Source organism: Crocodylus porosus, unplaced genomic scaffold, assembly GCF_001723895.1.
Source record: "Crocodylus porosus isolate Cpor-Errol unplaced genomic scaffold, CroPor_comp1, whole genome shotgun sequence".
In the NCBI taxonomy this organism is placed as follows: Eukaryota; Metazoa; Chordata; order Crocodylia; family Crocodylidae; genus Crocodylus; species Crocodylus porosus.
The window spans coordinates 45,673,310-45,697,302 of NW_017728951.1; the positions used below are offsets into that span (position 1 = coordinate 45,673,310).

Sequence of the window (23,993 nt, forward strand, 5' to 3'; positions counted from 1 at the left end):
GTATTACTCCTTGACACAGAACGCCACACCCCCACTTTTCCTTCTTTTTCTAGAACTACTTCACAGTTAGGGCGGCTAGGATCTGGAACCAACTTCCAAAGGAAGTGGTGCTGGCTCCTACCCTGGGGGTCTTTAAGAGGAGGCTTGATGCCTACCTTGCTGGAGTCATTTGAGCCCAGTTTTTCTCCTGCCCAGGTAGGGGGTTGGACTTGAAGATCTACAAGGTCCCTTCCAACCCTACTTCTATGATTCTATGAAGATTATTTTATTCTGACATTTGTGGCAAATATAGGCCTAAAATGTTGCAACACGTAATAGAATGCAGTATGTCAGTAAAACCGAATGTCACTAAGTCACATGCATATGAAGCATGTTTAGCAAATACTTCATTTCAACGTTCTGACCACCAGAGCACATGGCAAGTGTGCTAATATTAACCCACAGCAGTGTAATTATTTCTGATGAAGTTGAACAATAGGTCCTTAAACCCCACATCTGTACACACCTCTTAAACAGCTATCCCTATAGTAGCCTTGATAGCAATGTTATTGCGGATTTATCACAATTAACATAGAGAACTAAGTACAGCATTTTACATTCTGACAAACTGATTCTTTGGACAAACCTAGTAATCATCCCTAAAGTCATTTGTGTTATTATGTTTCTGCTGTTTATAGCAGAAACATGGGTTCATTTTTGTGATACACTTGCTTGTATTAGTCCACAAGCTTGCTATTTTTGACACAAGTGGCATATAAAATTCCATTGCGTTGTGTGCAACACCTACTCTGCTGAAGAATAAAAAAGGCTAGGTCCATATTTTACAGGCTAACAAAGCATTTTTTTCTATTTCCAAAATTTCCATTCTTCCAAGTGCTTTACTTCATACACTTCATCTACTGCATTTGAAATGGCTTCCTGAGGAGCATGAGAAGTGGGTTAGATTTACGTCTGTTAATGCTCAATTCCTAAATACATAGGTTAAGAACAATTTTTCATCAATTCTCAGTTAGCAGGCTTTTCTTAGAGGAATATATTTGAGAAAGAACAACTGATAAGCCCAAATTCCACCACGATGCTGAGGGACCATACCAGGATAAATGCAATTCCAATTTCTCCACACCAGGAGAAATGAGTACACAAACTATGACTGCAGAACCTATTTTGAAGATACAGCCTACTTACGTAGAACCTCCAATATCCATACATCAATTTCAGCCAAGTATGCATATCAATTTCAATTGACAAAAATTAGTTTTTATACAAGGAAATGTTGTGGGGCAAATTAAGTAAAAGTGGCCTCATATGTCTCTTAAAAAGTGCTAGAGGCAATATAAATAGTCCTTAAACACAAGTCAAGTTATAGAAATTGACCTTTACTTAACACAGGAATCAGTTTCTTTACCTTTTATTGATACAAAGTGACATTTTTATTTTTAGTACAGAAAGTCCAAGCCAGAACAGTACCTGTCTGTTTTATCTGTACCACTGGAGTCCATTCTGACCTCATTTTAAAAAATAACCACTGTCCCTCACCATGACAAGTACTTTGATTAATAATTCATCCATTCATTGCCTACATTTCTTTTCTTTAGTATTTTGAGCTATAAAATAGTACTTGTAAAACAGAAGTTAAATTTTAGGACCAATTTTTTCTTTGAAGAACTGTGCAAGAAGAATCCCTTTTTAATTAAAACCCCCCCAGCAAATAAAAGAAAAACTACAGGCTGTTGGGTAAAACTAATAAAAGAAAATACTTCTTGCTACATTATGAAATGTTAGGAACAGTCACTGAGAAAAAGCCCTATTTAAATGATACTTCAAATAACAATTTAAGTACAGTACCTACAAACATGACAGAGTTAATGAAAAGATAAAAAACAAACCCTGTGTTAGAAACACAGACTCAGAAGTGCAAAAACAAAAAAGGAACCAATACCATGAAGTTTGGTACGACAGGTAAAAGAGTATTGCAACAAAACTAAATGATCACTTACTTGTTGACAGTGAAAACACTAACAATTAACGTACCTCCCTAAAGGCTCTCATTCAAAGACTTAAAACGGTGACTGCTCTTATATTAAATACAAATCTATGTGAATGCTACACACTGAAGTACAAAGCTTAAGAATTACCCTGCAAAATTGCACCAACATTTGCTTTCAATATTTACAGTATCTAAAAGTGACAACACAGCATGCTAGGCCTAGCTATTGACTCTTCCCATCACTACTTTGACTAGGCCCAACAACCAAAAAATATTTCTAAACATATACTAAGTTCAGATTGATCAGATATATTACAAAGTTTAAATATTAGATCCATGCATAAAACAAAAACAGTATCTTTGACAGATAAACTTTCATAGACTACAAACAGTGGTCTGCCCTGGGAAGGAGTGCTCTTCCTTCTGAGCTCACTCCCAAGATGTACTGATCACAAACCCTGCATGATTACCCAGTAGTCATGTCAGCAATGCGCTCCAAAAAGGTCAGAACTGCAAGGTAGAATCACATTGCCTGCAAATCCATTTATTTGTGGACACTACACTCCATTTTGGAGAGTTGTCTCATTAGGGGAAAGGAGACAGACTTAAAAAAAAATAAAGGTCATTCAAGTAAACATCAACAACCAAATACTTGGAAAAGGTTTTTGTAAACGTCATTCTATAGGGTTATTTCGCAGCATTAGTATATTCACCTCTTATGAAAAGGTACACCTCGGTTATAGCCCATTCTGCAGTTTGTATGCAGGACAATGTTCTCTGATGAAGAGCTATCCCTTCTACACACCTTGTTGATTTTGTGTTCAGTGTGTCATTCCCCTTCATGAAAAGCAATCATTTATATCTCCATAAAGACATAAATGATGTGTCCATTGGAAAAAGGTTAATTGCTATTTACATCTGGAGAATAGCTTCACAGCAAATATCTATAGCAGGCCAGCTGGAATCCACAGGACTTTGTTTTGTTCTTGATCGACAGTTGTCATAATCTGAGTGCAAATGTTTGAAAGGGCTCCTCCCTGGACAACACCTACAAAAAGAAAATGCCCACATACAAATCAGGTACTGGAAAGACTTGACTTATTTCAGACAGCAAGTGTTAGGTATTTTCTTACAGAGTGTTTATCAACAGATCATGTATATTTTTACCCCTTGAGTATCTGTTACATACATATACATGTTCAAACAAAGGTAACACAGTAGAAAGGTTAAACATTTAATATATTATCTCTTCTACTAACCCTTGAAATGACACAGGAAACCAGTATGCTCTGTGGCTATAATCAACTAAGACACCTGTTTTGTTACAAAGTACTCTGCAATTTGTTTTCAGAGATATCAGGTTGCCAAGTTTGAATCTATTATGATATAACAGGTTCTGACCATCTTAAAACCTCCATGATGGAGCAAGCATTCCTTGGGGTTTAATGCAGTAACATACCTGGAGCTCATAGTTGTAGCAACTAGGAACTATTTACAAGTATCTGAAACAACTTACAGAGCAGCTGACAACAGGCTGAGTTAAAAAAATCCCTACACTTTTGCCACCAGAAAGCTACAGCCATGCTCAGGTAACAAAAAGCAAACAGGAGCAGCAAGAAAAAACACAGATAATAATAATAAACCAAAGACAAAAAGCAATCCACCCTGCATTGCGCCCTGAGGCCTGCCAAATAGGCTGCAGAACAAGATCTACACCAGTGATTCCCAACTTTTCTAGCCTCAAGCCCTCCCCCGACCCCCATTAGACTCAAGGTACCCCTCCATAGCTTTTGTGAACACAGTGGCAAAACTATCTTATTTATTACAGTTCTTGTTTCCTTGCAGAGGGGCCAAGTAGTGGGGGTTGGGGAACAAACCTGAGCCTGCATTTATCTCCTCATACTGTGTATCACCTTTCAAAGAATCTTTAGGCTAAGAAGCACTGATCTAGAGGCAAGGGATCTTCTGCTGAGAAATCCCTTTCAACTGTTCTGGAGTGCTCAGGCAAAATCTAACATTGAGAATTATGTATTATAATAGCATTACTAACTACAAGAGACTTCCCCTATGCCTCATCTCAAAATGATCTGAAACTAGGTAGCTCTGAAAAGGTAATGCAAGCTACCCAAAGTTTGGGCCTTGCCTACAGTGGCATTGTTATATACGTAGTGTCCACTTCCATCTTGTTCCAACCACAGGAAACTTACTATGAAAAAATACCAGTATAGACAGAGGAGACTGAAGCTATGAGCTTTAAGACATTAGGCAAAAAAGTTATGTGGTTTAAGAACTAGTTTAAAACTCCTCTTGAATACAGCCAATATCAAGATGGAATAACAGGAAAAAATATCAGACAGTAGATAGTTTTTCCACTTCTGAAAACAGACGCTTTAATAACATTAAAAAATTATAATTGGCCCCATATCACAAATTTGGATCCAGGAGGCAAAACAGACAAGTTTGTGTTTGGTGAACAGGAGCATTAAAATTCAATACAGTTAATAAAACGTGCTATCTTTTTGGGTAAAAGTAAAGATAGCCTGAATAAGTTATTCAGCAAAAAGGTTCCTGAAGCTTCCACACAGTTCAGAACTGAAGGTATGTAGCAGCTAGGGGGAAAAGCTATAGTGTGCAAGATTATATAGCGATCTGTGGAAACTGTGTCTTCCTCCCTACCCAAAGCGTCTTGTAGCTAAGTACTAAACCATAAATGAGAATATTCCATTTGTTGAAAGCAGAGAGTAGATGGAATGTAGCTGTTTTGATTTAGTAATTTCCAAGGCCCTCAATCATATTCATAGTGCTTACAATCCTTACAATATAGCCCTCATTTTGCAAGGTGGTTTACACAGGAACTTACTGAAGTCAAGGAGTTCCTGGTCTCAGACAGTTCACTTTACAATCAGGCATCAATGAAGACAAGATGCAACAAATGGCTGTAATAATGTACAGGAGCAGACAACAGCATGTGTTTATTGAAACTAACTATATACACAGCTCAAAAGTTTAATGGTATTTTCTTGACACTGAGTATTCTTTTTATTTAATAAGTATTAAATCTTTCTATGTAATAGCTAGTCACTAGAAAATTGTCATTATTAATGATTTGTGACTTCTCTCAACAAATGTTAGAAAACAAGACAGACAAATACCAGAGGCATTTCTGTATTCTGTGTGTATTTGACCAAAATCAATAGTATAAAAATCTCAATCATCTTCCCTCCACCAAATAAAAGAACTCTTTAAAAGCTACATGTCATGCTTTGCCTCTAGAGACCCTTGATGACAGTGGCACCATTCACTTTTACAGTGCGAAGTTTTTTCCAGTTGTGTTTTGAAGAGTTTGGTGAGGTACTTAAAAATGAAATGAAGCAGCATCAAGTACTGCAACATCATCTCAGGGAAAATGTATCAGATAACTACTTTCCAAATAGAATTTAAGGGCTTATATTGTGAGTTTTATATTGCAACTAAATACACTTCATCATGTTTATGGGCCATGCTTCCAAGTGACAGTGAAAACAATGGCTGATAAACAGAACTTTGAAAAACTGTACTGCCCTTTTAAAGCTTGTTACAGCATGCATCATGTCAGTGCTATTAACTAGAACCCATTATATACTTGGTATATTTGTTTTTGTTACAACTCAGGAACACCATACTGTAGCAGGAATGAAAAGCAATGAATGTTGCAATGTCCTGACAGCAAAATCAGAGGCTCCTCATGACTACTTTAAGTAATTCCATCAGACTGCTCCATATATCATTTGTAGTACATTTTGAACGAAATCTCTCTAGTGTAGAAAACTCACTTTAAACAATGAAACCAAAATTCTCTCCATATTGTACACTAAATAGTTGTGATTTCAGGACTCCCATGGACAATAAAATAAAAAGAACACTGATTAAGGATGATAAAGATATGTCTTTATGTACATCTTAGGGGATTGGATTCATCTTTAAATATCAAAATGTACTATATGATAAGCTGAACTTATTGTAAAGTAAAGAAAACACTTGTGATAATGTTTTATTGAAAAATGCTATAGTTCTCTCTGAAAAACTAGAGCATAAATTTAATCAAAACCAATGGGAGGTTAAAAAAATACCAGTAAAAAAACCCCCTCTTTTCTTATTAACTGATTTTTCAAAATTCAGTGCAGGTCAAATTAATTGCAACTGCATTCTTACTGAAATGAAGATTACATACTAACCAGTGAAGTACTTGCTGTATTCCTGTTCTATTTTCTGAGCCGTCTCAAATTGTTCTTTGGAATGTTTTTGTGTAACTTTGTCCCTCAGAAAGATTGGGTCTTTTTGTTCTCTATAAAAAAGGAAAAGAAAAGAATCACTGTTAAGCAAGCTTTTCAACAGACCTTAGATGAGCTGCATGCATATGTCTTAACGTGAAAGTCTTTGATAATTTACAGGCATAATCCTGTGCAGAGAGTGCCACCTGGTGTATTCCGTGGAATAGTGCCATTAATATGAGGCTAGTTTTAATGGATTTTTTTCTTAACGGATTGGGATTCTTAACAATCTATTTGAATTGCAATATTAAGAAATTTAGCCTGACATAATTAGCAGACCTATGGAAGGAAAAAAAAAAGTCTCAACCTTTTCCAAAGTTAATAGGTCTTTTTAAAAATATCATATATATCCTTTGAAAACTGTCCCTTAGACCCAGTGTTGGCAACCTGTTGCCTGTGAAGAGGTCTGATGCCACCCATCCCCTCTGCAGTACTCTCTTCCAGTACAGAGCCTGCTGCTTCACAATGTCTTGAGTTTAACTTTGCTGCAAAGGGGTCTGATATCTGACAGCTAGGATGGGAGGGTGAGGGGGCAAGAGGGTGGAAACATTCAGCCTGCAGCACTGACAAAATTGCCAACCCCTATCTTAGACAAAGCGACACTAAAGAAACTGCTCTAGCAAAGGACTTAAAAAATATTTATCAAACTCTACAACCAAATATAGTCATACAGTACTAAATTTAGCAGAGGAAATTGGTGAAGGTAGGAAATGTGGATTCCAGCTGTTGGAAAAAACAACCAATTAGACATAAATCAGCCTATAAAGTCTCCATTGAGATCAGTAGTGCTATATTATTCAGATCTATGAATTTGTCTCAGGCCTGTTTCTGGAAGGCACTCGCATATGAATTAAGCAAATAGCCTTTATTCAGCTATTTTCCTTTGCATGCTGCAGCATAAAGAGTGCACAGACTGGTAAAGACTTTTTATAAAGACAGCAGGCACTCATAGCTTTTACTGAGCTAGCTGAACTTGTTTTCTCTTAGATTTGAGTCATGGCAAGTTTGTTTGAAATGGTAAAAATGTTAAACGATGGCTTGCATGCTCTCACACAGCTTACTTTATACATCAAACATGGGCAGTGTTGCAGTGGTATTGTACATACTGAGCTACTATTCCAGGTGGGGTTTTCAAAAGTATGCACGTGACTTAAGAGTACAGGACCCAATGAAACCAAAAGGTTTTGTGTTAAAATACTTAAATGTTTTTTTGCAAATCCTCTGATGGGAACAAGTAATTCCCAATGGCAACCTGCAATTCTATCTTGTCTTGTTGAATGCAGAAAGAGCCTGATTTTTTTTCCTGTTAGTTCAATGCTTCAATTTACTTTATTTCTCTTTGTTCTGAAGGGTGAAAATAACCAAGAGCAGTGGACCTGATTTTTAAGTATGCTCACCACACAAGAGCTTCCTTTAACATATGAACATGTGGCTCTATAACCATACAGAGTGGGGAGTTTTAATGTACTGTGTTGATTTTCTGGTGGTCTGTGGTGGGGGCATTCATTTTTCTTTAAATGAATGAGCTTCAAAATGAATTACTAGACTTTTATTGACATCTAAGCATTATTTACTTGAAGGGGAATAATCAAATATACTTTTTGTAGTTTAATATTTATGTAGGATCCTTAAAGTTTGATAAATTACAAGGGCCAGTGGTGTAAAGGAAACTATTTCCTTGGTGTAATTGTTATATACCTAAAACAAAAACAGAAAAGGTTCTGGAGGAAAGGTTTCAAAATGAGATCAGAGTTCATATAAGGATACCTTAGCAAAACAGCTTCTCTATGTCTGTGTGTAACTGGCTAAACTAGTCAGTGGGAGCATTTACATGTACAATTAGTGCATGTGAATAAACTCCAGAGTTTATTTTTCCAGAGTTTTTTGCTCCTGGGCATGCCATTTGAATGTGTGCCAAGGAACAAAACTCCAGAGCAATTAGCTCTGGAGTTTATTCATGTGCAGCATGTATGGCCCAGTCGAAACAGCCCCAGCTAGCAGGGGTCCCAGGGGATCAGCCTGCCAGCCCAGGAATGCTCCAAACTAGTTCAATGTGCTGCGGAGGCCTGGCTGGGGCATGAGGGTACTTTAGCATGGGACTAGCCAGCAGGTAGCCTTATGCTCCAGCCAGCCAGTCAGCATCCACATGTGTGCTGTTGTGCATGAGGAAACTCTGTAGGCACTAGAATTTACAAGTACACCCCTGTTGTGGAGTTTATTAGTTCTGTGTGCCCTAACAGGACACACATATGGACACTGAGTTGTTTACTGGGCAGTTAATTAGTCAACTGCACAGTAGACTTCTTAGATAGACACACCCAGTAAAAGGGAAAGCTAACTCATAATATGAATAGGGGGACCATAAGTCAGAACACTCATTTCCTATTCTTGGCTCTCTGAAAATTAAACCGACTATGCTTGGGGGCCAGGCAAGATTGCACATTGGCAGGAAGTAGAAAGCAGAGCAGAAATTTGGGCAGGGAGCAGGAAAAAAAAGCAGATTAGGTAGGAGGCATAAGGCAGGGAACAGAAAGCAGAGAAACAGATTGATCAGGGAAAGGGGAACATAGTGGCTCTTGGAGAGGGCATGAGGCTTAAATTTGTGGCACATTTACCAAAAAGTTGGCCCCCACCAGTAAAAAGGGATACAGAGCAAAGGAGCTACGCAGCCTTACATTCCCAATCCCAGCTCAAATGGAGGGACAAAATCCTTTGCCTCTTGCATTTACCACTTCTATCATCTATACATGTGCTCCAGGGTATGTGCATGTGGGGGAGAGTCATTTTAATTACAGCAGCTCTCAGCCACAGCGTCATGTGTATTCAGTGTCCCATGCTTCAAAATGGCAGCAGAGGTGCATTAAATTAACTCCCACCACCATTTTGAAATGCAGAGATGCTAAATACATGTGATATGGAGGCTGCTGGAGCATGCTAATTAGCACATGGTGAAGCAGAAGTCTGCTACATGTATAGGTGCCCAGAGTGCTCTCTGGTACTAAGGTTTTAAGTAGAACTGTTCTTTTCCCTTTGGGCATACCATTTTTCTCATGTAAACTGATATAAAATTAACACTATTTACCTTAAAATGATTTTGCAAGACAAAAATGCACATTTGCTTTGAGGCAGAAGCTAATCTTGTAACATAAAATAAGTATCCATGACTTATCATTCCCACTTACTTGATTTGCTTAGCATTTTTATATCGAATGAAGATGACGATAGGGTAGATATGAACACTGTGGAGCCGCTCAATGGCATGAGGAGCAATGTCCAGCAAACAGTGACAGTCCTAGAAACAAATAGATATAAACATTTATCTAGGTAAACAGGATAAGAAACATAAGCAAACTTAGGAAGCCCTGCTCTACCTCTAAATACAATTGTGGCAACTCAACAACATTTTCACGTCACACTTGGCATTCTGGCATCACCTTCCCTCATCCCCACCTTCTACGTACCCAGCCCCCTAAGCAAAATATCTTATGGCAGTAAACACAAAGTACATTCTGTCTAAAGGATTTATTACTGCTTAAAATGACAACAAATGCAACAAACACTGTATTTATGAGAAACAACTATTAACAGAAGAAAAATGTATTCAGGAGATTTATATTAAATGGAAAGCACAGTGTGAGGCAGATGGAATCAAGTCATTTCAAGCCTACTGTGATAAAGAAGTTGAATATTAATTTTTGTCTTCAAGAATAAATAAATTATCTTTCAAATCTTTTAAGGAGACACTATACGTTAATCCATTCCTTAATAAAAATGCACCCCTCGTTTGACAGGACTTTAAACAACATGCACATGCCAATTCTTTTAGCTTGTTTAATTTTTTTTTACAATGTTTATGCACTGACAATGTCACATACACATATCAAAAATCTTAAAAATATTTAAAATTTAGCTAATTTGAAAAAAATTAACCCCACAGCCCACAATTTCTCCACAGCTAGGATTATATAAAAGAATCTTTAAATACTGACATGAAGTAACTGCACTACACTAAATAAACCTTATTTTGTCTAAATAAAACAATGTGCTGGGGAACAACTCTTCATAGTCTTTGGAAGGAAGGCCAAAAAGGCAATAAAACATTTTTCCTCCCAAAAACCATAGCAGAAAATCACATTTTGTAAATTTTGGAGAACCACAGAAAAAGCAAGGATACCATAAAGAAATTTTACCTTCTCTGTTATCTCCTTTATTGAAGCTACAGTTGTCACATCAAAATGACCACTCCTCCGTTTGTAATCTATAAACAGACAATCCTTTACTCCCCGTTCAATAGCTTGTTGGGAAGCTTTCATCACCTCTGTTTCAAAGAGCAAAACACAGATACACTGTTAATTTTTATTAGTCACAGAAAAAGTCTTGCAGGACAGTCCACAGAAATTCAGTCTTGCTTTTTATCTCCCCACCCTATAATGTTTGTGCGATCGTTAAATATAGGTGCTAAGATAAATCATTGTATCATTTATATAATTAAGCAAATAAATTGGTTTAAATGTACCCTGGCAGGCTTACCAAGAGGACATCTGCAAAATTTCCCAGGAGATTCTTTGATTAACATGTCTTTCACGGCATCAAGTAATGGCCCTAGAATAAGCACAGGCCTTGGAGAGGTACAATCCACTTTCTGTACGCGCTGATAAGCCAGGCTTACAGAGTCTAAAGAAAAACAGAAATGTCACTTATACACAACTTGAAATTGTTCACATTAAGTGTTCAGATAACTGAGGGACTCATACTAGCCAAATTACTATGGTTTGAATACAAACTTTTAGCTGTGGATAAAGGGTCCATAATTCTACTCTGAGAAGTTGGATCCATCAGATACACAAATACTTAGCAAAGCACACATGGTGTGGACACAGAAATGTTTGGTGCCTTTAAAAAAGGAAAAGTTTAAAAAGGACAGCAGCTGATAATTCTAACTTAAGTGTCAATGAGCTTAGAACAATTCAAATGCAACAAATCCACTCTAACTTGAATGCCTCTGGATTCATGCAAGTAAAGGTGCCGTGGGATCTGATGTGCAATCGCTACAATCACACTTCCTGCCCTGTCACACCTTACTTGTGCATGGCAGGAGGTGTAATGGTGTGATCCAACATCAGATCCCATCATGCCTTATTGCCAGTGCAGGGTGGAGCCTAGGATTATAATCCTGGGCTTCTCCCTGAAACAGTAAGCTCCTACAGTTGGCACTCTATCAGCTGACAGGGCTCTCATCTGGGGGTGAATCATGGGCTGCCATGGCTGGGAGTACCATAAGTTGATCCTGGCTCCTGGGTTCGGAGGCACATGGTACACCCCTGTGGCCGGGAGCACTAGCCTGGAGACATGTTCAGTTAATGGTATGATAAAAACCAGCCATTACACATTTTTATGTAGTAACTTTGTGGCTTATTCTTTTTTTTTTTTATCATACCATTAATTGTCTTAACACACAGCCAGGTAATAACTTAAGATGCGATTAATCAGTTAATCGCGCCTTAAGTGTGACTGTGCCAGAGGCCTAACTTCCTTCATCCAGGGTTAAAGTTGGAGCAGTTTTGCTACATTTGAACTGTTCTCAGCTCATTCTTGCATAACAATTAGAAGATACCAGCTGCTACCCTTTTGAAAGGGCTCCAAGCTTTCCTGTGTCTACGTCCACTACAACTTCTACAAAAGACAAAATTTGCAGTGATATCTAAGGCATTTTCTTTCAAATGTAATAAGTAAGTTTTACAATCAACATGCTTTTTCAAGCAGTAAATTAGTATAAGTAATATTAAAATCAGTTTTTTACTCAGGAGTTCACTTTGCCAAAGTCTAGCGATCTGGGCTTAAACAACTGCATCTCTCAAAGGAGATTATGTTTTTGCCATAATTGCAAAAGCATACAACTACTATATTCCCCTTAGAAAGGCAAATGTTAGGCCCCTGGCACATATTATATTTGAGACACAATTAACCTATTTATCACACCTGAAATAGTAATGTGGCCACATATTCAATTCTCTTTATGGTATGATAATATAGAAAATGAACCGCAAAGTTATTCAACATACAATGTAGAACATCTTTGTGACTCATTTGCCTTAAACTGAACCTGTGGCAGGTTGAGGCTGACCCATGTCAAATCCTGACACTCAGCTGAGTGTCAAAATACTGCATAGGGCAGCCCCTGGGCCTGGGACAGAGATCTTCCCTAGCCAATTGGACTGAGCTACACATACTATTTTTAAGGGTCCTGGCACACTGTTATCCTAAGATCAGGGTACCACTCCCTAATTTTAGGGTCCCCACGCACAGGGGATGTCAGAAGACTGGATACAGCCCAGCTCCACACTAATTTTCAAAGTTCCAGGTGGGATGAACCCTAGGATTGGGGAAAGGTGCTCTGATCCAGGAGTAATAGCATGTCAGAACCTTTAAAAACTGCATATGTAGCCCAGGTACACACATGTTTTTCTGACAACCCTGTCCCCGAGGGACCATGGAATCAAGGAGTCTCCCCCAATCCCAGGGTCCATGCACACCGAGGATGTCAGAAAACTGTAGGTACAGCTCAGACAAACATGCAGTTTTTAAAGGTCCCGGTTAAATAGGACCCTGGGACTGGGGAGAAGCACTGGGATGTAAGGACCTGGAAAAATCACTGTGCACCTTAAGGGTACATGTGGTTTTTACTCACAGTGGTGCAAGGGAACCTGGAATAGAAGAGTAACAGTGCAGGTTTAACACTCCCAGCATGGGAAGGCCTTTGGTTCTCCTGCTGGGAGTCTCTGATCTCCTGCCCTTGGCAGCCCAGCCTGAGGTGTTGAGTGTAGGGTTTTGACAGTCAGCTTATTATCCATACTCTGGCAACCATACTGGGGCAGTTCTAGACCCCAGTTTGGTTCCTGCCCTCAGCTGATGATCAGCTGATTGCTGGGAACTAGGCTTCCAACTTTTTGATGCAGGGGAAGCCCAGCATCATGTTCTTGGGTTCCCCTTGCACTAGTAAGTAGGGCGTGACTGGGACCTAATCCCTAATCCCAAAATTGTGTGTCCTGCCATGCACAGGAGGTGTAATTTGAGACTGAAGACCAGATCTCATGATGCCTTTAAATGAACAGCTGCCAATGGCCTGAGTGCTTAACTTCAGGAGATGGACTCAAAAATGTTAACAAATACAAGCTATTGATTTGAGATAGCCTACTGTGTTACTTAATACGAGCATCTATACCAGTGGCTAAGGGTGGTGCGTGTGATGGGAAGCAGGTGATTCTCCCCTATTTATGTAGAGGCCAACCAGAAAGCCGAATTTCTCATGGGAGCCATAAGGAAACTAAAAATAATGAAAGGACTTGCCATCCAGGAAAGGAATGGAGTCTGTACTGATTGTATCAAGAGCCAGTAAATCCTTTCCATCTTTGGAACCACTTCGCTTGTGTTTATGTTTTCTTCTAAAGAATGATCTTCGAGCTGCTGCCGACAGTGTCTTTGTGGAACTGTTTTCATCTTTAGCTTCAGACATGCTGTGTCTCCTGTAGAACTCCTGGTCCATCCTACAGCACAATGGATGAGACAGGTGCATTTTAATTTAAATATATATACATAATGATTGTAAAGCCTGCTCTTTGGGAAAGAGAAGTTTAACATCACTAGTGGGTTCTGTAACTGCCTGGGAAAACTTTCCTAATGTAATTCCTAAGTGATCTGAAGCAACAGTAAGAGTAGGTCCATAACCTGAAAGCTATAAAAAAAAAAAAAAAACCACTACAGATAAACACTACAAAAATCTATGCCAAATAAGTTTTGATTAGGAGAAGCTGAACTTTTTAATGCTGTCTTTGAAAATTAAGTGGCTATTTTTGTTAACAACCCCAAACAAAACTGACCACATTTCACATCATAACATTTTATTTTAAACAAACAATGCCCCCCGATATACAACGCATGTTCTTCCCTCCAAAAAATGGGACCAGTTTTGTTGTCCATCTCAGAGAATTGCTGTGAGAATGGCTAGCTCTGTCTGCATCATTACCTAGCAGCCATCTCATATGTTTATTACAACTTCTGTTGTCAAGAATTTCACCATGAAAGTTTTTAAGCTATGAATGGCATGGAAGCGTGACAATAGGGCTAGGGGCAGAAGTTACACATAAACCAGGTTAAGTGATCAGAAACTGGTTTAAACTTGTAACAGAACAGAAGTTCAAAGCACATAAACCAGTTTCAAAATAGCCAAAACCTATTAGAGACAAATCTGTTTGAATGTAGTATCAGACTTAACTGATTTAGATCAAACTAGTTTATGGAATTTGTTTCCCAGACTCCTTCCTGGTTTAAGTTAAATCAGAGTCCCCCAGCATCCCAGCATGCTCTGCAGCTCTGGGCGTCTGCTGCAGCCAAGCAGGGTTGGCCCCACCCCTCTCCTCCCTAGCAGGCGTGTTATCACTGTTCCAGCTGACTGAGCAGGGTGCAAAACCCTGCTCTGGAGTGCAGCTGGGTCTACCTGGCAGGGGGGCAGCAGCCCTTACCAGGCGTTCCCAGCCCCCCCACCCCCATTGCTGCTTCAGCAGCAGGAGTGATGGGGGGCACGGCCAGACGTTGGTAGCCCGAGGGGAAAGGGGCAACACGCAGGCACTGATAGGCTCTGCTTGTGCACCTAGGCCTGCAGAGGCCAGACACCATTAGCCTGAGGGGAAGGGGGTGAGGGGGTTAATCCTCCTATTTCAGGCAGCAGCAGCACAGGCATTGACATGGTGCTGGCTCCGTCCCATGCTGAAGATCCCCTCAGATAGGGCCCATGCCGCAGTGCCTGGGCCGAGTCCCTTGGATGAGAGGTGAGCGGCACCTGATGCTGATGTGGGTCCAGCTACATTCATGGCAGGGGATGGGGAGGGGAGCTGGAGTTAATCACAGAGCCTGATCCACTGCTGCCTCCCATTGCAGCAGCGTGGCCTGGGGGCAGAGGTCAGGTCTCACCACCTAACACAGGTGTGGTTGTGGTTTGCAGACAGACTGCACCTGGGGCACAGCTCCCTACCCCCTTTGCATCAGGCAGCCATGCCAGGCCAGCACCTGGCCACGCCCTTGCCTCTGCAGCAGTTGGGAGCGGGGTGCTACAACACAGGCTACTCCATCCTAGCCAGGCAGGTCCCTGTCACTTGGACAGGGGACAGAGAGGGGAATTAAACTCCCCTCTGTCTCTGTTCACTTCTTGCTGCTACCAGGGCTGGCCACGCCCTGCACTGCACTGCTCAAGCAGTAGGGTGGGGGTGAGTAATGTCTGGCAGCAGTTTCTTCCCCCTTCCCCCTCCAAGCACACTCTGGCTGGGGAACCTGCAGACCAGGGTGGGGGTTTAAACCCCACCCCAATCATACTCAGGCCCGCTGGGGCGTGGCCATGCCCCTCCCTCAGTACAGCTTCCCCGCAGCCCAGGGCTTGCTCTAGCACCCCTGGCTTCTAGCCTGAGCCACTACATCTGTGTCTGCATTTCCGGAATCAAAACAGAATGTCTGTTCACTTGCAAATTGGTTCAATTTATGCAGGTTAAACTATCCTGCAAAGACTGAATCAATTCAGGCTCAAGCTTTTTGAATGTCTGTACTTAACATAGGAGGAATATGGGAAGCCTGCAAATGGGGAAGGGAAAAAAGGAAGGGCAGAAATAGCAGCAACAATAAGAGAGCAAAGAATACTCGTCTGCTAAGTAATCTTAAATATGACTTTAAATAACAACTAAAAATGTAGTTACTGCATACATGGTACTCTGCCTCTGATCTCAGTGCAAATCTTTTACTGGCATCAGTTGATTGTGGGGGTACATAGTCCTAAATATATACCCTGGTCAAAGAAGATTATTAAGAAAAAAGGATTAGCCCTGTTCACTAATGAGTCTTTTTACGGAAAATAATTTTGGTTACTGCTCAAATCATAACTTGGTGCCATGTACACTTCACATTTTTAGGAGGTTACTCCTGGCAGCACTAAAAATGACTTGACCAAGTGGTTTATTTAAGTCTTATTAAAACATGCCACCCCTAAAATAACCTTTCTAGGAAACTAATACCTTGCAAAAGTGATACAACTTTGAAGATTCAAACCCAGTTCTTTTTTTTTTTTATAATCCCATCAGTTAGACATGTTAAACAATGGTAAACAGTTACTCACTGAGGTCACTTACATGTATTTGCTGGGGATCTGTCCTCTTTCCAGCTTTTGCGCATTCTCATCTAGCTGCCAGGCCATCCAGCAGCCAAAGTTGCCCTGTGGCAGAGTGTCATCAACATACAAAATGTCATCCTTCTTAAAGCTTAAATCCTGCTCTACCTCTGTCAGTCGATCATAAAGTGCTCTGCAGAGAGACATATATACAGACTCTTTAATTGAAACTATACCATGTGAGATGAAGTGTGGTATACTTATTTAGAAAAATAAATTAATACACATTTGGGTTACTGCCAAATATCCTGAATGGTCATATGCTTACAATGATGTATGCAGTTATACATGTGGTATGCATTGCAGTTGTACTTGTATACTACTTGTCCAATTCAGAAAAAGACCAACGATGAGCTAAGTTAGAGTTTCTTTCTTTGACTTCTCAGCAAAAATAAGAGAGACGAACCAGTTGCTTCTCTCTGCCGTATGTGCAAGGTATTTTAATGGTGAATTTTGTGGTCTCAATTGCCTTTCAGTGGTTTGCCACCACACGCAACTGCTGTTGACAAAAGGGTTAGGAATTGGGCTATTTAAAGGACATCTGAATACCTGATATAGAACCCATCTCCAGGTAACTCTTTTATCTTGTTGTATTCTTCTATTCTGAACTGAGTCTTTATTCTGATATTTTCTCCTGGCTTCAGCATTTCAAGGTAGGCTTCCTCAGCTGTTTTATTTCGCATATCAACAGATCCATACTGTAAAACATAACCCCCACAAAATCCTTAAACCTGATGTTACATCTCAATAGGCTCTTGGATTAGCAAAGCCTGAATAATGTGAGGTTGTAGCTAGCTATCTGTGTCAAAGGAAATCTTGCCATGACATTAGACACATTAGTGTAGGAACCAGATTAAGACAGCCAGTGGTGAGGGGGTAGGATTAAAATTGAAATCCCTAAAGAAAATGCAACAGACATGTGAGAAAAGGAAAAAAAAGAACACTATCTTCACGGCAGTCTGAGAAAATAATAATAATCTATAATTTAGGCCATGGGTTTTCAACCTTTTTTAATAAGTGTACCCCCAGCAGCTGCATTTGGGGGGGGGAAGGAGGGGTTGGTGCATAGCCAGATGCAAAGCAGCAGTAGCATGGGGTAGTGGATGGCAGCGGCAGTTGCTGCTGTATACAAGCTTCCCTCCCCTCCCCATCACATCTGACCAGCCAGGCAGCACCTGTGCGACCCACAGAGGGTCACCGCTGCCCTCGCTCCACGAGGCAGCAGTGCAGGGTGGTGGGTGGCAGCACTCCATCCCTGACCACCCACACATATCCCTTAGGGCCTTCCCAAGTACACCCCCCCACACACATTGACAACCCTCATTTAGGCTATTTATGCAGATAAATTAGCAGCAGTTTAACAACAAAGACAATGCCTCCACCAGCATGCTGGCATACTGAGGGTAAAGGAGAAGCAACTCTAAGTACTCATCCATTACAGACTACTAAATCTGGGCAGCTCACAAAACACGATGTTATTATCCCAACACTAGAATTAGATGATGTAAAGTTTATCTAGTGCCAGCAACAGTTCATATACCCTAGGGTCTCTACTATTATAGACACTGGTGGCAATCAACAGGTCTCAGCAACAACTTGTAACAAGTTTCCCATGTGTAAGCAAGCCCTAACATGATGTTCAGAATGGAGTGCTTCATGATAGAGGTCTAAAAGGTGGAGGTTACACGAATGAAGTTTACAGGCAACTGCTCCTGGTTTGGCAAGGCTGCCAGAAAGGGACCCTTTCTGCTATGTGGAATCTAGAAGTATCTTTAGTTACCCTCGTGCACTATGTCCTGTTCTAAAAAAGCTGAAATATGAAAAGCAACATACATCTTCTATATTTTGCACCTGTATCACATACCTCAAGAATTACGTCTCCCAGAACTAGTCCATCAGGTCCTTTTGCTGGGCTGTCATCATCTACATCCGACACAAATATTCCATGTAGGTTTCCACCACATATTTGGATTCCAAGATCAACTTGGGATTTTTTAATGACTACGATCCTAGGTTCAGGGGTCCTTTTGTTTGCATCCATAGGGACCCTTTTGATACCAAGAAACAAGACAAGTTCTTCTTAAAGTAAAAGTTTATTCACTGTTCTTGGTTAACATGCATGTGCAACTAGTCACCTGAACAAAAAGAAGTATATTAATTTATTATACTGTATAGGTAAAACCATTGTTAAGGTTTACCTTCAAGCATCCTGTATTATTTCTAACACAGCTAATTTTGTTTTATATTTTTATTTGAATGTATTTTGAAATGTGTCTGTAAGAAATGAGGAAGTAGTTTTATCATGGGACAAATGCATCCTTCAACTGTTACTTTAAAAAGGCCAGTTGATTTCTGGAATCTAGTTAACAACATAAGAAATTGCATTCACTGGATCAGATACTGTGTCTAGCTTGGTTTCTTGTCCTGCATACTGGCAGAGGAAGGGGAGGAACAGGGTATGTTCAGAATTTTCCACACTTACTCCTTTCCCATTGCGGTTTCCAGCATTCAGAGGTTTAGAAATTCCTAAGTCAAGAACTACACTCGATCCATCTACCATGCTCATTATCTATGATGGAGGTTGCCTCCCAGAATAGGTCTAATGCTCTTCTGAACTGGCTTAAGCTACTGGCCTCCACAACAGCTTATGGCAATGGGTTCCTCAAGTTAGTTGCAAATTTTGTGAGAAAGAACTTCCCTGTGTTAGTTTTAAAGCTATCACCTAATAGTTTCATTTTATGCCCCCTGGTTCTAGCACTGAGACACTAAATAATCATTCCCTGTTTACTTTCTTTGTACCATTTACTATTTTATAAACTTCCATCATGTGTCCACTCTCAAACATCTTTTTTTCTTTTGTACCTTTCTTCCTTCCCTCACATGTCAGAGAGAAATGTTCAGCCTTTACCTCATGGAATTCCGGGGACTAGTAGTTGGTGTGGTTTGCTTGGATGGAGGCGTCATTGTTCCTTCATCCTGTTCACTCACAGTATCAATTATGGAATGATTGTCAGGGGTTGCAGCTCCACTGCCTTGTGGTGTGGAATGATTGCTCACTGGTTCCAGTCGAGAACTATAATGAAGGAAAGAATCAAAAAGTGCTGGTAAAAACGTTGAACAGTCCAACCAATAACAAACCTTTCACTTCAGATATGAAGAAATATTAAATTTTTGGGCAAAATCTGAGCTGAAGTCAAGTTAGTAACAGACGGAAAATCTGAAAACAGAACAGAAGTATAAGCCTTATAAAATTCTGAATGGAAGACACAGCTTAGTTTTACATATGATCACATATCTCAAAACAGAACCCTAGTTTAAGTGAAGTGGGATCATTTTTCAAATACTTTTTTGGAATCTTCTGACATCCAATATTTAAAAGTGAATTGAAATGCTAAAATAAGTCCAAGAGCTGCCTAAGAACCTGAACCACGTCAGATGATATTTTCATTTAACTTCTTTAAAATTCAGCTGCAGTCTCTTGGAAAGCACTAGCTACACGTGGTAAACCCAACATTTGCACGTGCAGTTTTCATAAATGAAAATTCAAACAGAGCTGAATGTAAACATCGGCATGTGAACATTTCAATATGTATGGGAACAACTATGGAAGTCCATTAAAAATGACCTGAAAAATGCATTTAAAAAACTAGTAATGTTTTAAACTAATATAGTTACAAATTAATTTCTGCTTTCCTTTAGAAAACCAGAAAATCAGGGCTCACTACATGCATGCTCTCAGCTTATACTGGTCCCTTTTATAAGCAGAAAACTACAATGGCATGAAAGGTCAGCAATGCCTATGGCTGCTTGAATATTAGTGATTTCAGTAACTTCCTTTCTCTCTCAAGAACATCACAGATCACCTTTGAAAATGACCCCTATAGAAGACAGGCTTTAATTCCCCTCCTTTTGTGAATGAGCTAACAGCCTGTTTTTAAAGATGAGTAGATTTTTACAAAGGACAACTTTGTGCAGCCCTTTATTTTGAACATCTTTTCATATTTCACATGCCCTGTTTATTTAAGTTCAAGACATTGCAAAGTCATAGGTATCAGAAGATTCCCAAATATCTGGATACAAAGTTGATAGGCTTTGGAAACAAATATTTCATTGTAATTTTGACAAATAAATTATCAACAATACTAGCTCTCTTTGTGAGCTCCCAACAGCAAATTGATGTATTATAACAACAACAGTAGGGAAAAAAAACATTTGATGTTGGTTTTATATTTCTGAAATATTATATCTAAACAAAGAAAAAAGATGACATATGCCCAAATTCTTTGTTTGTAAAATGAATGATACCTATGTTGCATTTTTTTTGTAATCGCATTGCTTATAAACACATCTTTCATTAGCACAGTCACAACAAAGAACATATCTAACACCTTGATATATGACAACAACCAGATAATAGTTTTTTCAAGGTCTAGCTAATCTTACCTAGATCGTGAGTGATTGCCAAGCTGATACATATGTGGGTTGTACTGAGCCAGAATAGTAATGGTGTCGCATTGCTGTCCAATGATCAATCGAGCCTGCTGCTCTGTAGCATTTCTCAGATTTATTCCATTAAACTAATAAAAAACCCAAAATATAAAACATTAGATGTCAAATGTTCAAATGACAACCGGCAAATTCATTATAAAACTTTCGGAATCTCAGTTTGTTCAGTGTTTTTTTTAAATTCTCCTGAGCTGTAGGAGGACTATAAGATGTTTGCTGGAGATGGGGAGGGAGAAACTACTGCTATGGAATGGATTGATTTTGCTTTCGTTATTATTTAATTACTCCTTTGAAGGAATCAATACAATTTTAAAATGTGACATTTGGCCACAAACAAAATGCTTATTCTGGTTGGATGAAACAGTATTCTTCTCCTCTGGAAAGTTTTCTAAACAGCTTCTACATCTGGTTTATTTATTTTTATATATCTTTGTTAGGGCTTAGTACAGCTTGATACCAGTGATTAAGTACAGATGGGTTAAGGACATAAACCTTGGATCCAACTCTGAATTTCTAAGTAAGGCTTATATAGTTGTTTGGATCTATGGTTTGCCTTAAATACATCTAGATCTTTAATAAACATTGCTACAGTAGACTTGTGCCATCCCCATATTAAAAGAGTGATGCACTTTCCTACAGCACAAACATAGGATAGGGGTAACAGTGCAGTCCAAGCTGTGCCTACAGGCTCACACAGAGGTACCCAAGTTAGCTTTAAATTAGTTCACTCACGTATGTATAACAATGTAAGTATGGCACCATAGAGCCTGTGCAGGTTAAACACCTGAATATACAGGTTGTCAAATATGCAGCTCACTTTTCTCAATACTGCTGTTGCAACTGAGCAAGCTAGTCTAAAGCTATGTAGGATATCTCAGAGTGAGCTGCAGTCACATCCTTAGGAGGGTAATGACTGGTAAAACAATTATTGTTACAAAACTTGACAAAATTATTTCATACATGGTTCAGAATCAGTATTCTAGTATTGGAGAGGGAGAGGGAGAGAGTGGAGGGGAAGGGGAGGGGAAAGGGGAAGAGAGAGAACCTGAGAGTGAGCCTGTGCCTGAGCACATATGAATATATGAGCTTGGGGACAACTGTATTCATTTAATAAATCATGGAAATAGGAAGTAAACAATTACCTCCAGTAACTGATCACCATATTCGAGGCCAGCTTGATGGGCAATGCTCCCTCCAGTTACTTTAGAGACGAATATCCCACCATTTTCTCCACTCACAATGGAAATCCCTAATGGTTCAGAACCTTTCTGCACTTTAACATGGCGTGGTTCTTCCATGTATGGCCTATAAAAGGAAATGGTTAAAAACTGATTTGGGAAAAGTGGAATTTGAACCATAACATTTAAGTTACATGCACTACCTTTATATCTAGCTGAAGTGGAACATTAAGGCAGATATGAACAGCTACTGAAAATACTATAAAAACTGCTGCATATGCATTCCTTAAAAAACATGCAATGTACAGTGGTGTAACTATATGTATATCACATACATGACCACTGAAAAAATGTTATGGTAAACATGAATTATAAATACTAATGTGGTGATGTAAGTAGGAAAGAAACCTCCGCATCCATATTATATAGAAGTAAATAAACTACTGTATATAATATGCAATTTACAAACCATACTCCTGAAAGGTGCCTTACAGTTTATAAATGCTGGGAGTCTGTCTCTTGTGAAAATAAACATTGTAAAATAAACAATAAGAGGTGAACCAAGAAAGGACGATGCAAAAATATCAAATTTTAAATTTGTATGCAAGAAAACGCAAATTAGTAATGAAAATTAAGCAGTTGCAAACTCAAGCCATTAAGACAGCAGTTTGCATGGTAGCATTACAATTACCATGCAAATTCTCCTTCAGGGAAATTATCCAAACATGTAAAATAGCACAAGGTGCGCAATACTGCTTGAGAAGGACAACCTTATATCAGGCCAACCTCAAACTCCTTAGGGATGAGAACCTAGGCCTAGGAGCCACAGGGATTCTCAGAAAAGACCTATTACGGAACAGATATCTGAAAGATGCAGAAGATTTGAGAAGAAAAAGAACACTTAGAAAGACACATGGCAGTAAAATACAACAAGAGAATAGCTACATATATTTCTGAAGAATTCTGGTGCAGTTATTCCCCATCATTTCTGCCATTTACAGTACTTTTATCTCATCTGCTTCTCAATTAGCTTACTGATCACTGGAGCATTATGACACGTCAGATAAAGGAGATAAACCTTTCCAAGAGTTTCCCACCAGAAGGCATGATTTTCTGTTCTTGGTTTCCAAAGGCAGACATCACAAGCCAAGGCCTGGGACTTATAATATGCTGCCCAATTTCAAATCCTTCAAGGTGGCTGAACCTTCTGTACTAAGAGGCCTGGCTCTTCATAGAGCATGTGAACAGAAACATAAATCTTCTAAGGAGTGCTCAAACACAGTGCTATTGAATCCTTGTGAACAATTTTCAAATAAGACCAAATGACATAAGCATTTCTGGAAATTTTAGCTACTACAAAAACACTCTTTTAAATTTAGTCAGAAAAGTTAACTGGATTTAAGATTAGTGCAGCTGATGTCAGATACACAAGTGAAACAGTGGCTGAGATACTTCTGGAAAGAGCAGGTTGGGGAGGAACAAGGAGGATTTTTTAATTCATTATTCTAAAAAAGTATGGTTGCAGTCACTTTTTCAAGATCACCAAAAATCCTAAATAAAATTTCTTTCAAATCTGCTTTTCATTTTTCTTTTCTGTGATGTATTTTCCATTTTATCTACCTCCTGCTTGTATTAACTTCTATTTCCAAGACTGTTCTCTCAAAAGGGACATATCAGTGTAGCATATAAGAGATTTCTGGTTTAACTCTGGGAGCTAGGAAATCTTGTGTCAGCATTAGGATTAGAATGAACCCCCTTAGTGTTGGGTATGTCAGAACCTCAATCTGAATTCCTATATAAAATGA

At 39.3% G+C, this 23,993-nt stretch overlaps 1 protein-coding gene across 1 annotated transcript in view; it reads right to left on the reverse strand.

Moving 5' to 3' along the window:
- Positions 1–1,392: 1,392 nt before the first annotated feature.
- DLG5 (discs large MAGUK scaffold protein 5) overlaps positions 1,393–23,993 on the reverse strand; it is a 193,797-nt gene continuing 171,196 nt past the window's right edge. The window contains exons 22-33 of the mRNA XM_019555846.1: positions 22,153–22,315; positions 20,948–21,081; positions 19,413–19,577; positions 18,369–18,552; positions 17,054–17,202; positions 16,467–16,637; positions 13,645–13,841; positions 10,828–10,971; positions 10,488–10,615; positions 9,480–9,589; positions 6,202–6,311; positions 1,393–3,035 (exon numbers count right to left, since the gene is read on the reverse strand). Coding sequence (XP_019411391.1) covers positions 2,932–3,035; positions 6,202–6,311; positions 9,480–9,589; positions 10,488–10,615; positions 10,828–10,971; positions 13,645–13,841; positions 16,467–16,637; positions 17,054–17,202; positions 18,369–18,552; positions 19,413–19,577; positions 20,948–21,081; positions 22,153–22,315 — 1,759 coding nt within the window. The 3' untranslated portion in view covers positions 1,393–2,931. The remainder of the gene's footprint in view (positions 3,036–6,201; positions 6,312–9,479; positions 9,590–10,487; positions 10,616–10,827; positions 10,972–13,644; positions 13,842–16,466; positions 16,638–17,053; positions 17,203–18,368; positions 18,553–19,412; positions 19,578–20,947; positions 21,082–22,152; positions 22,316–23,993) is intronic.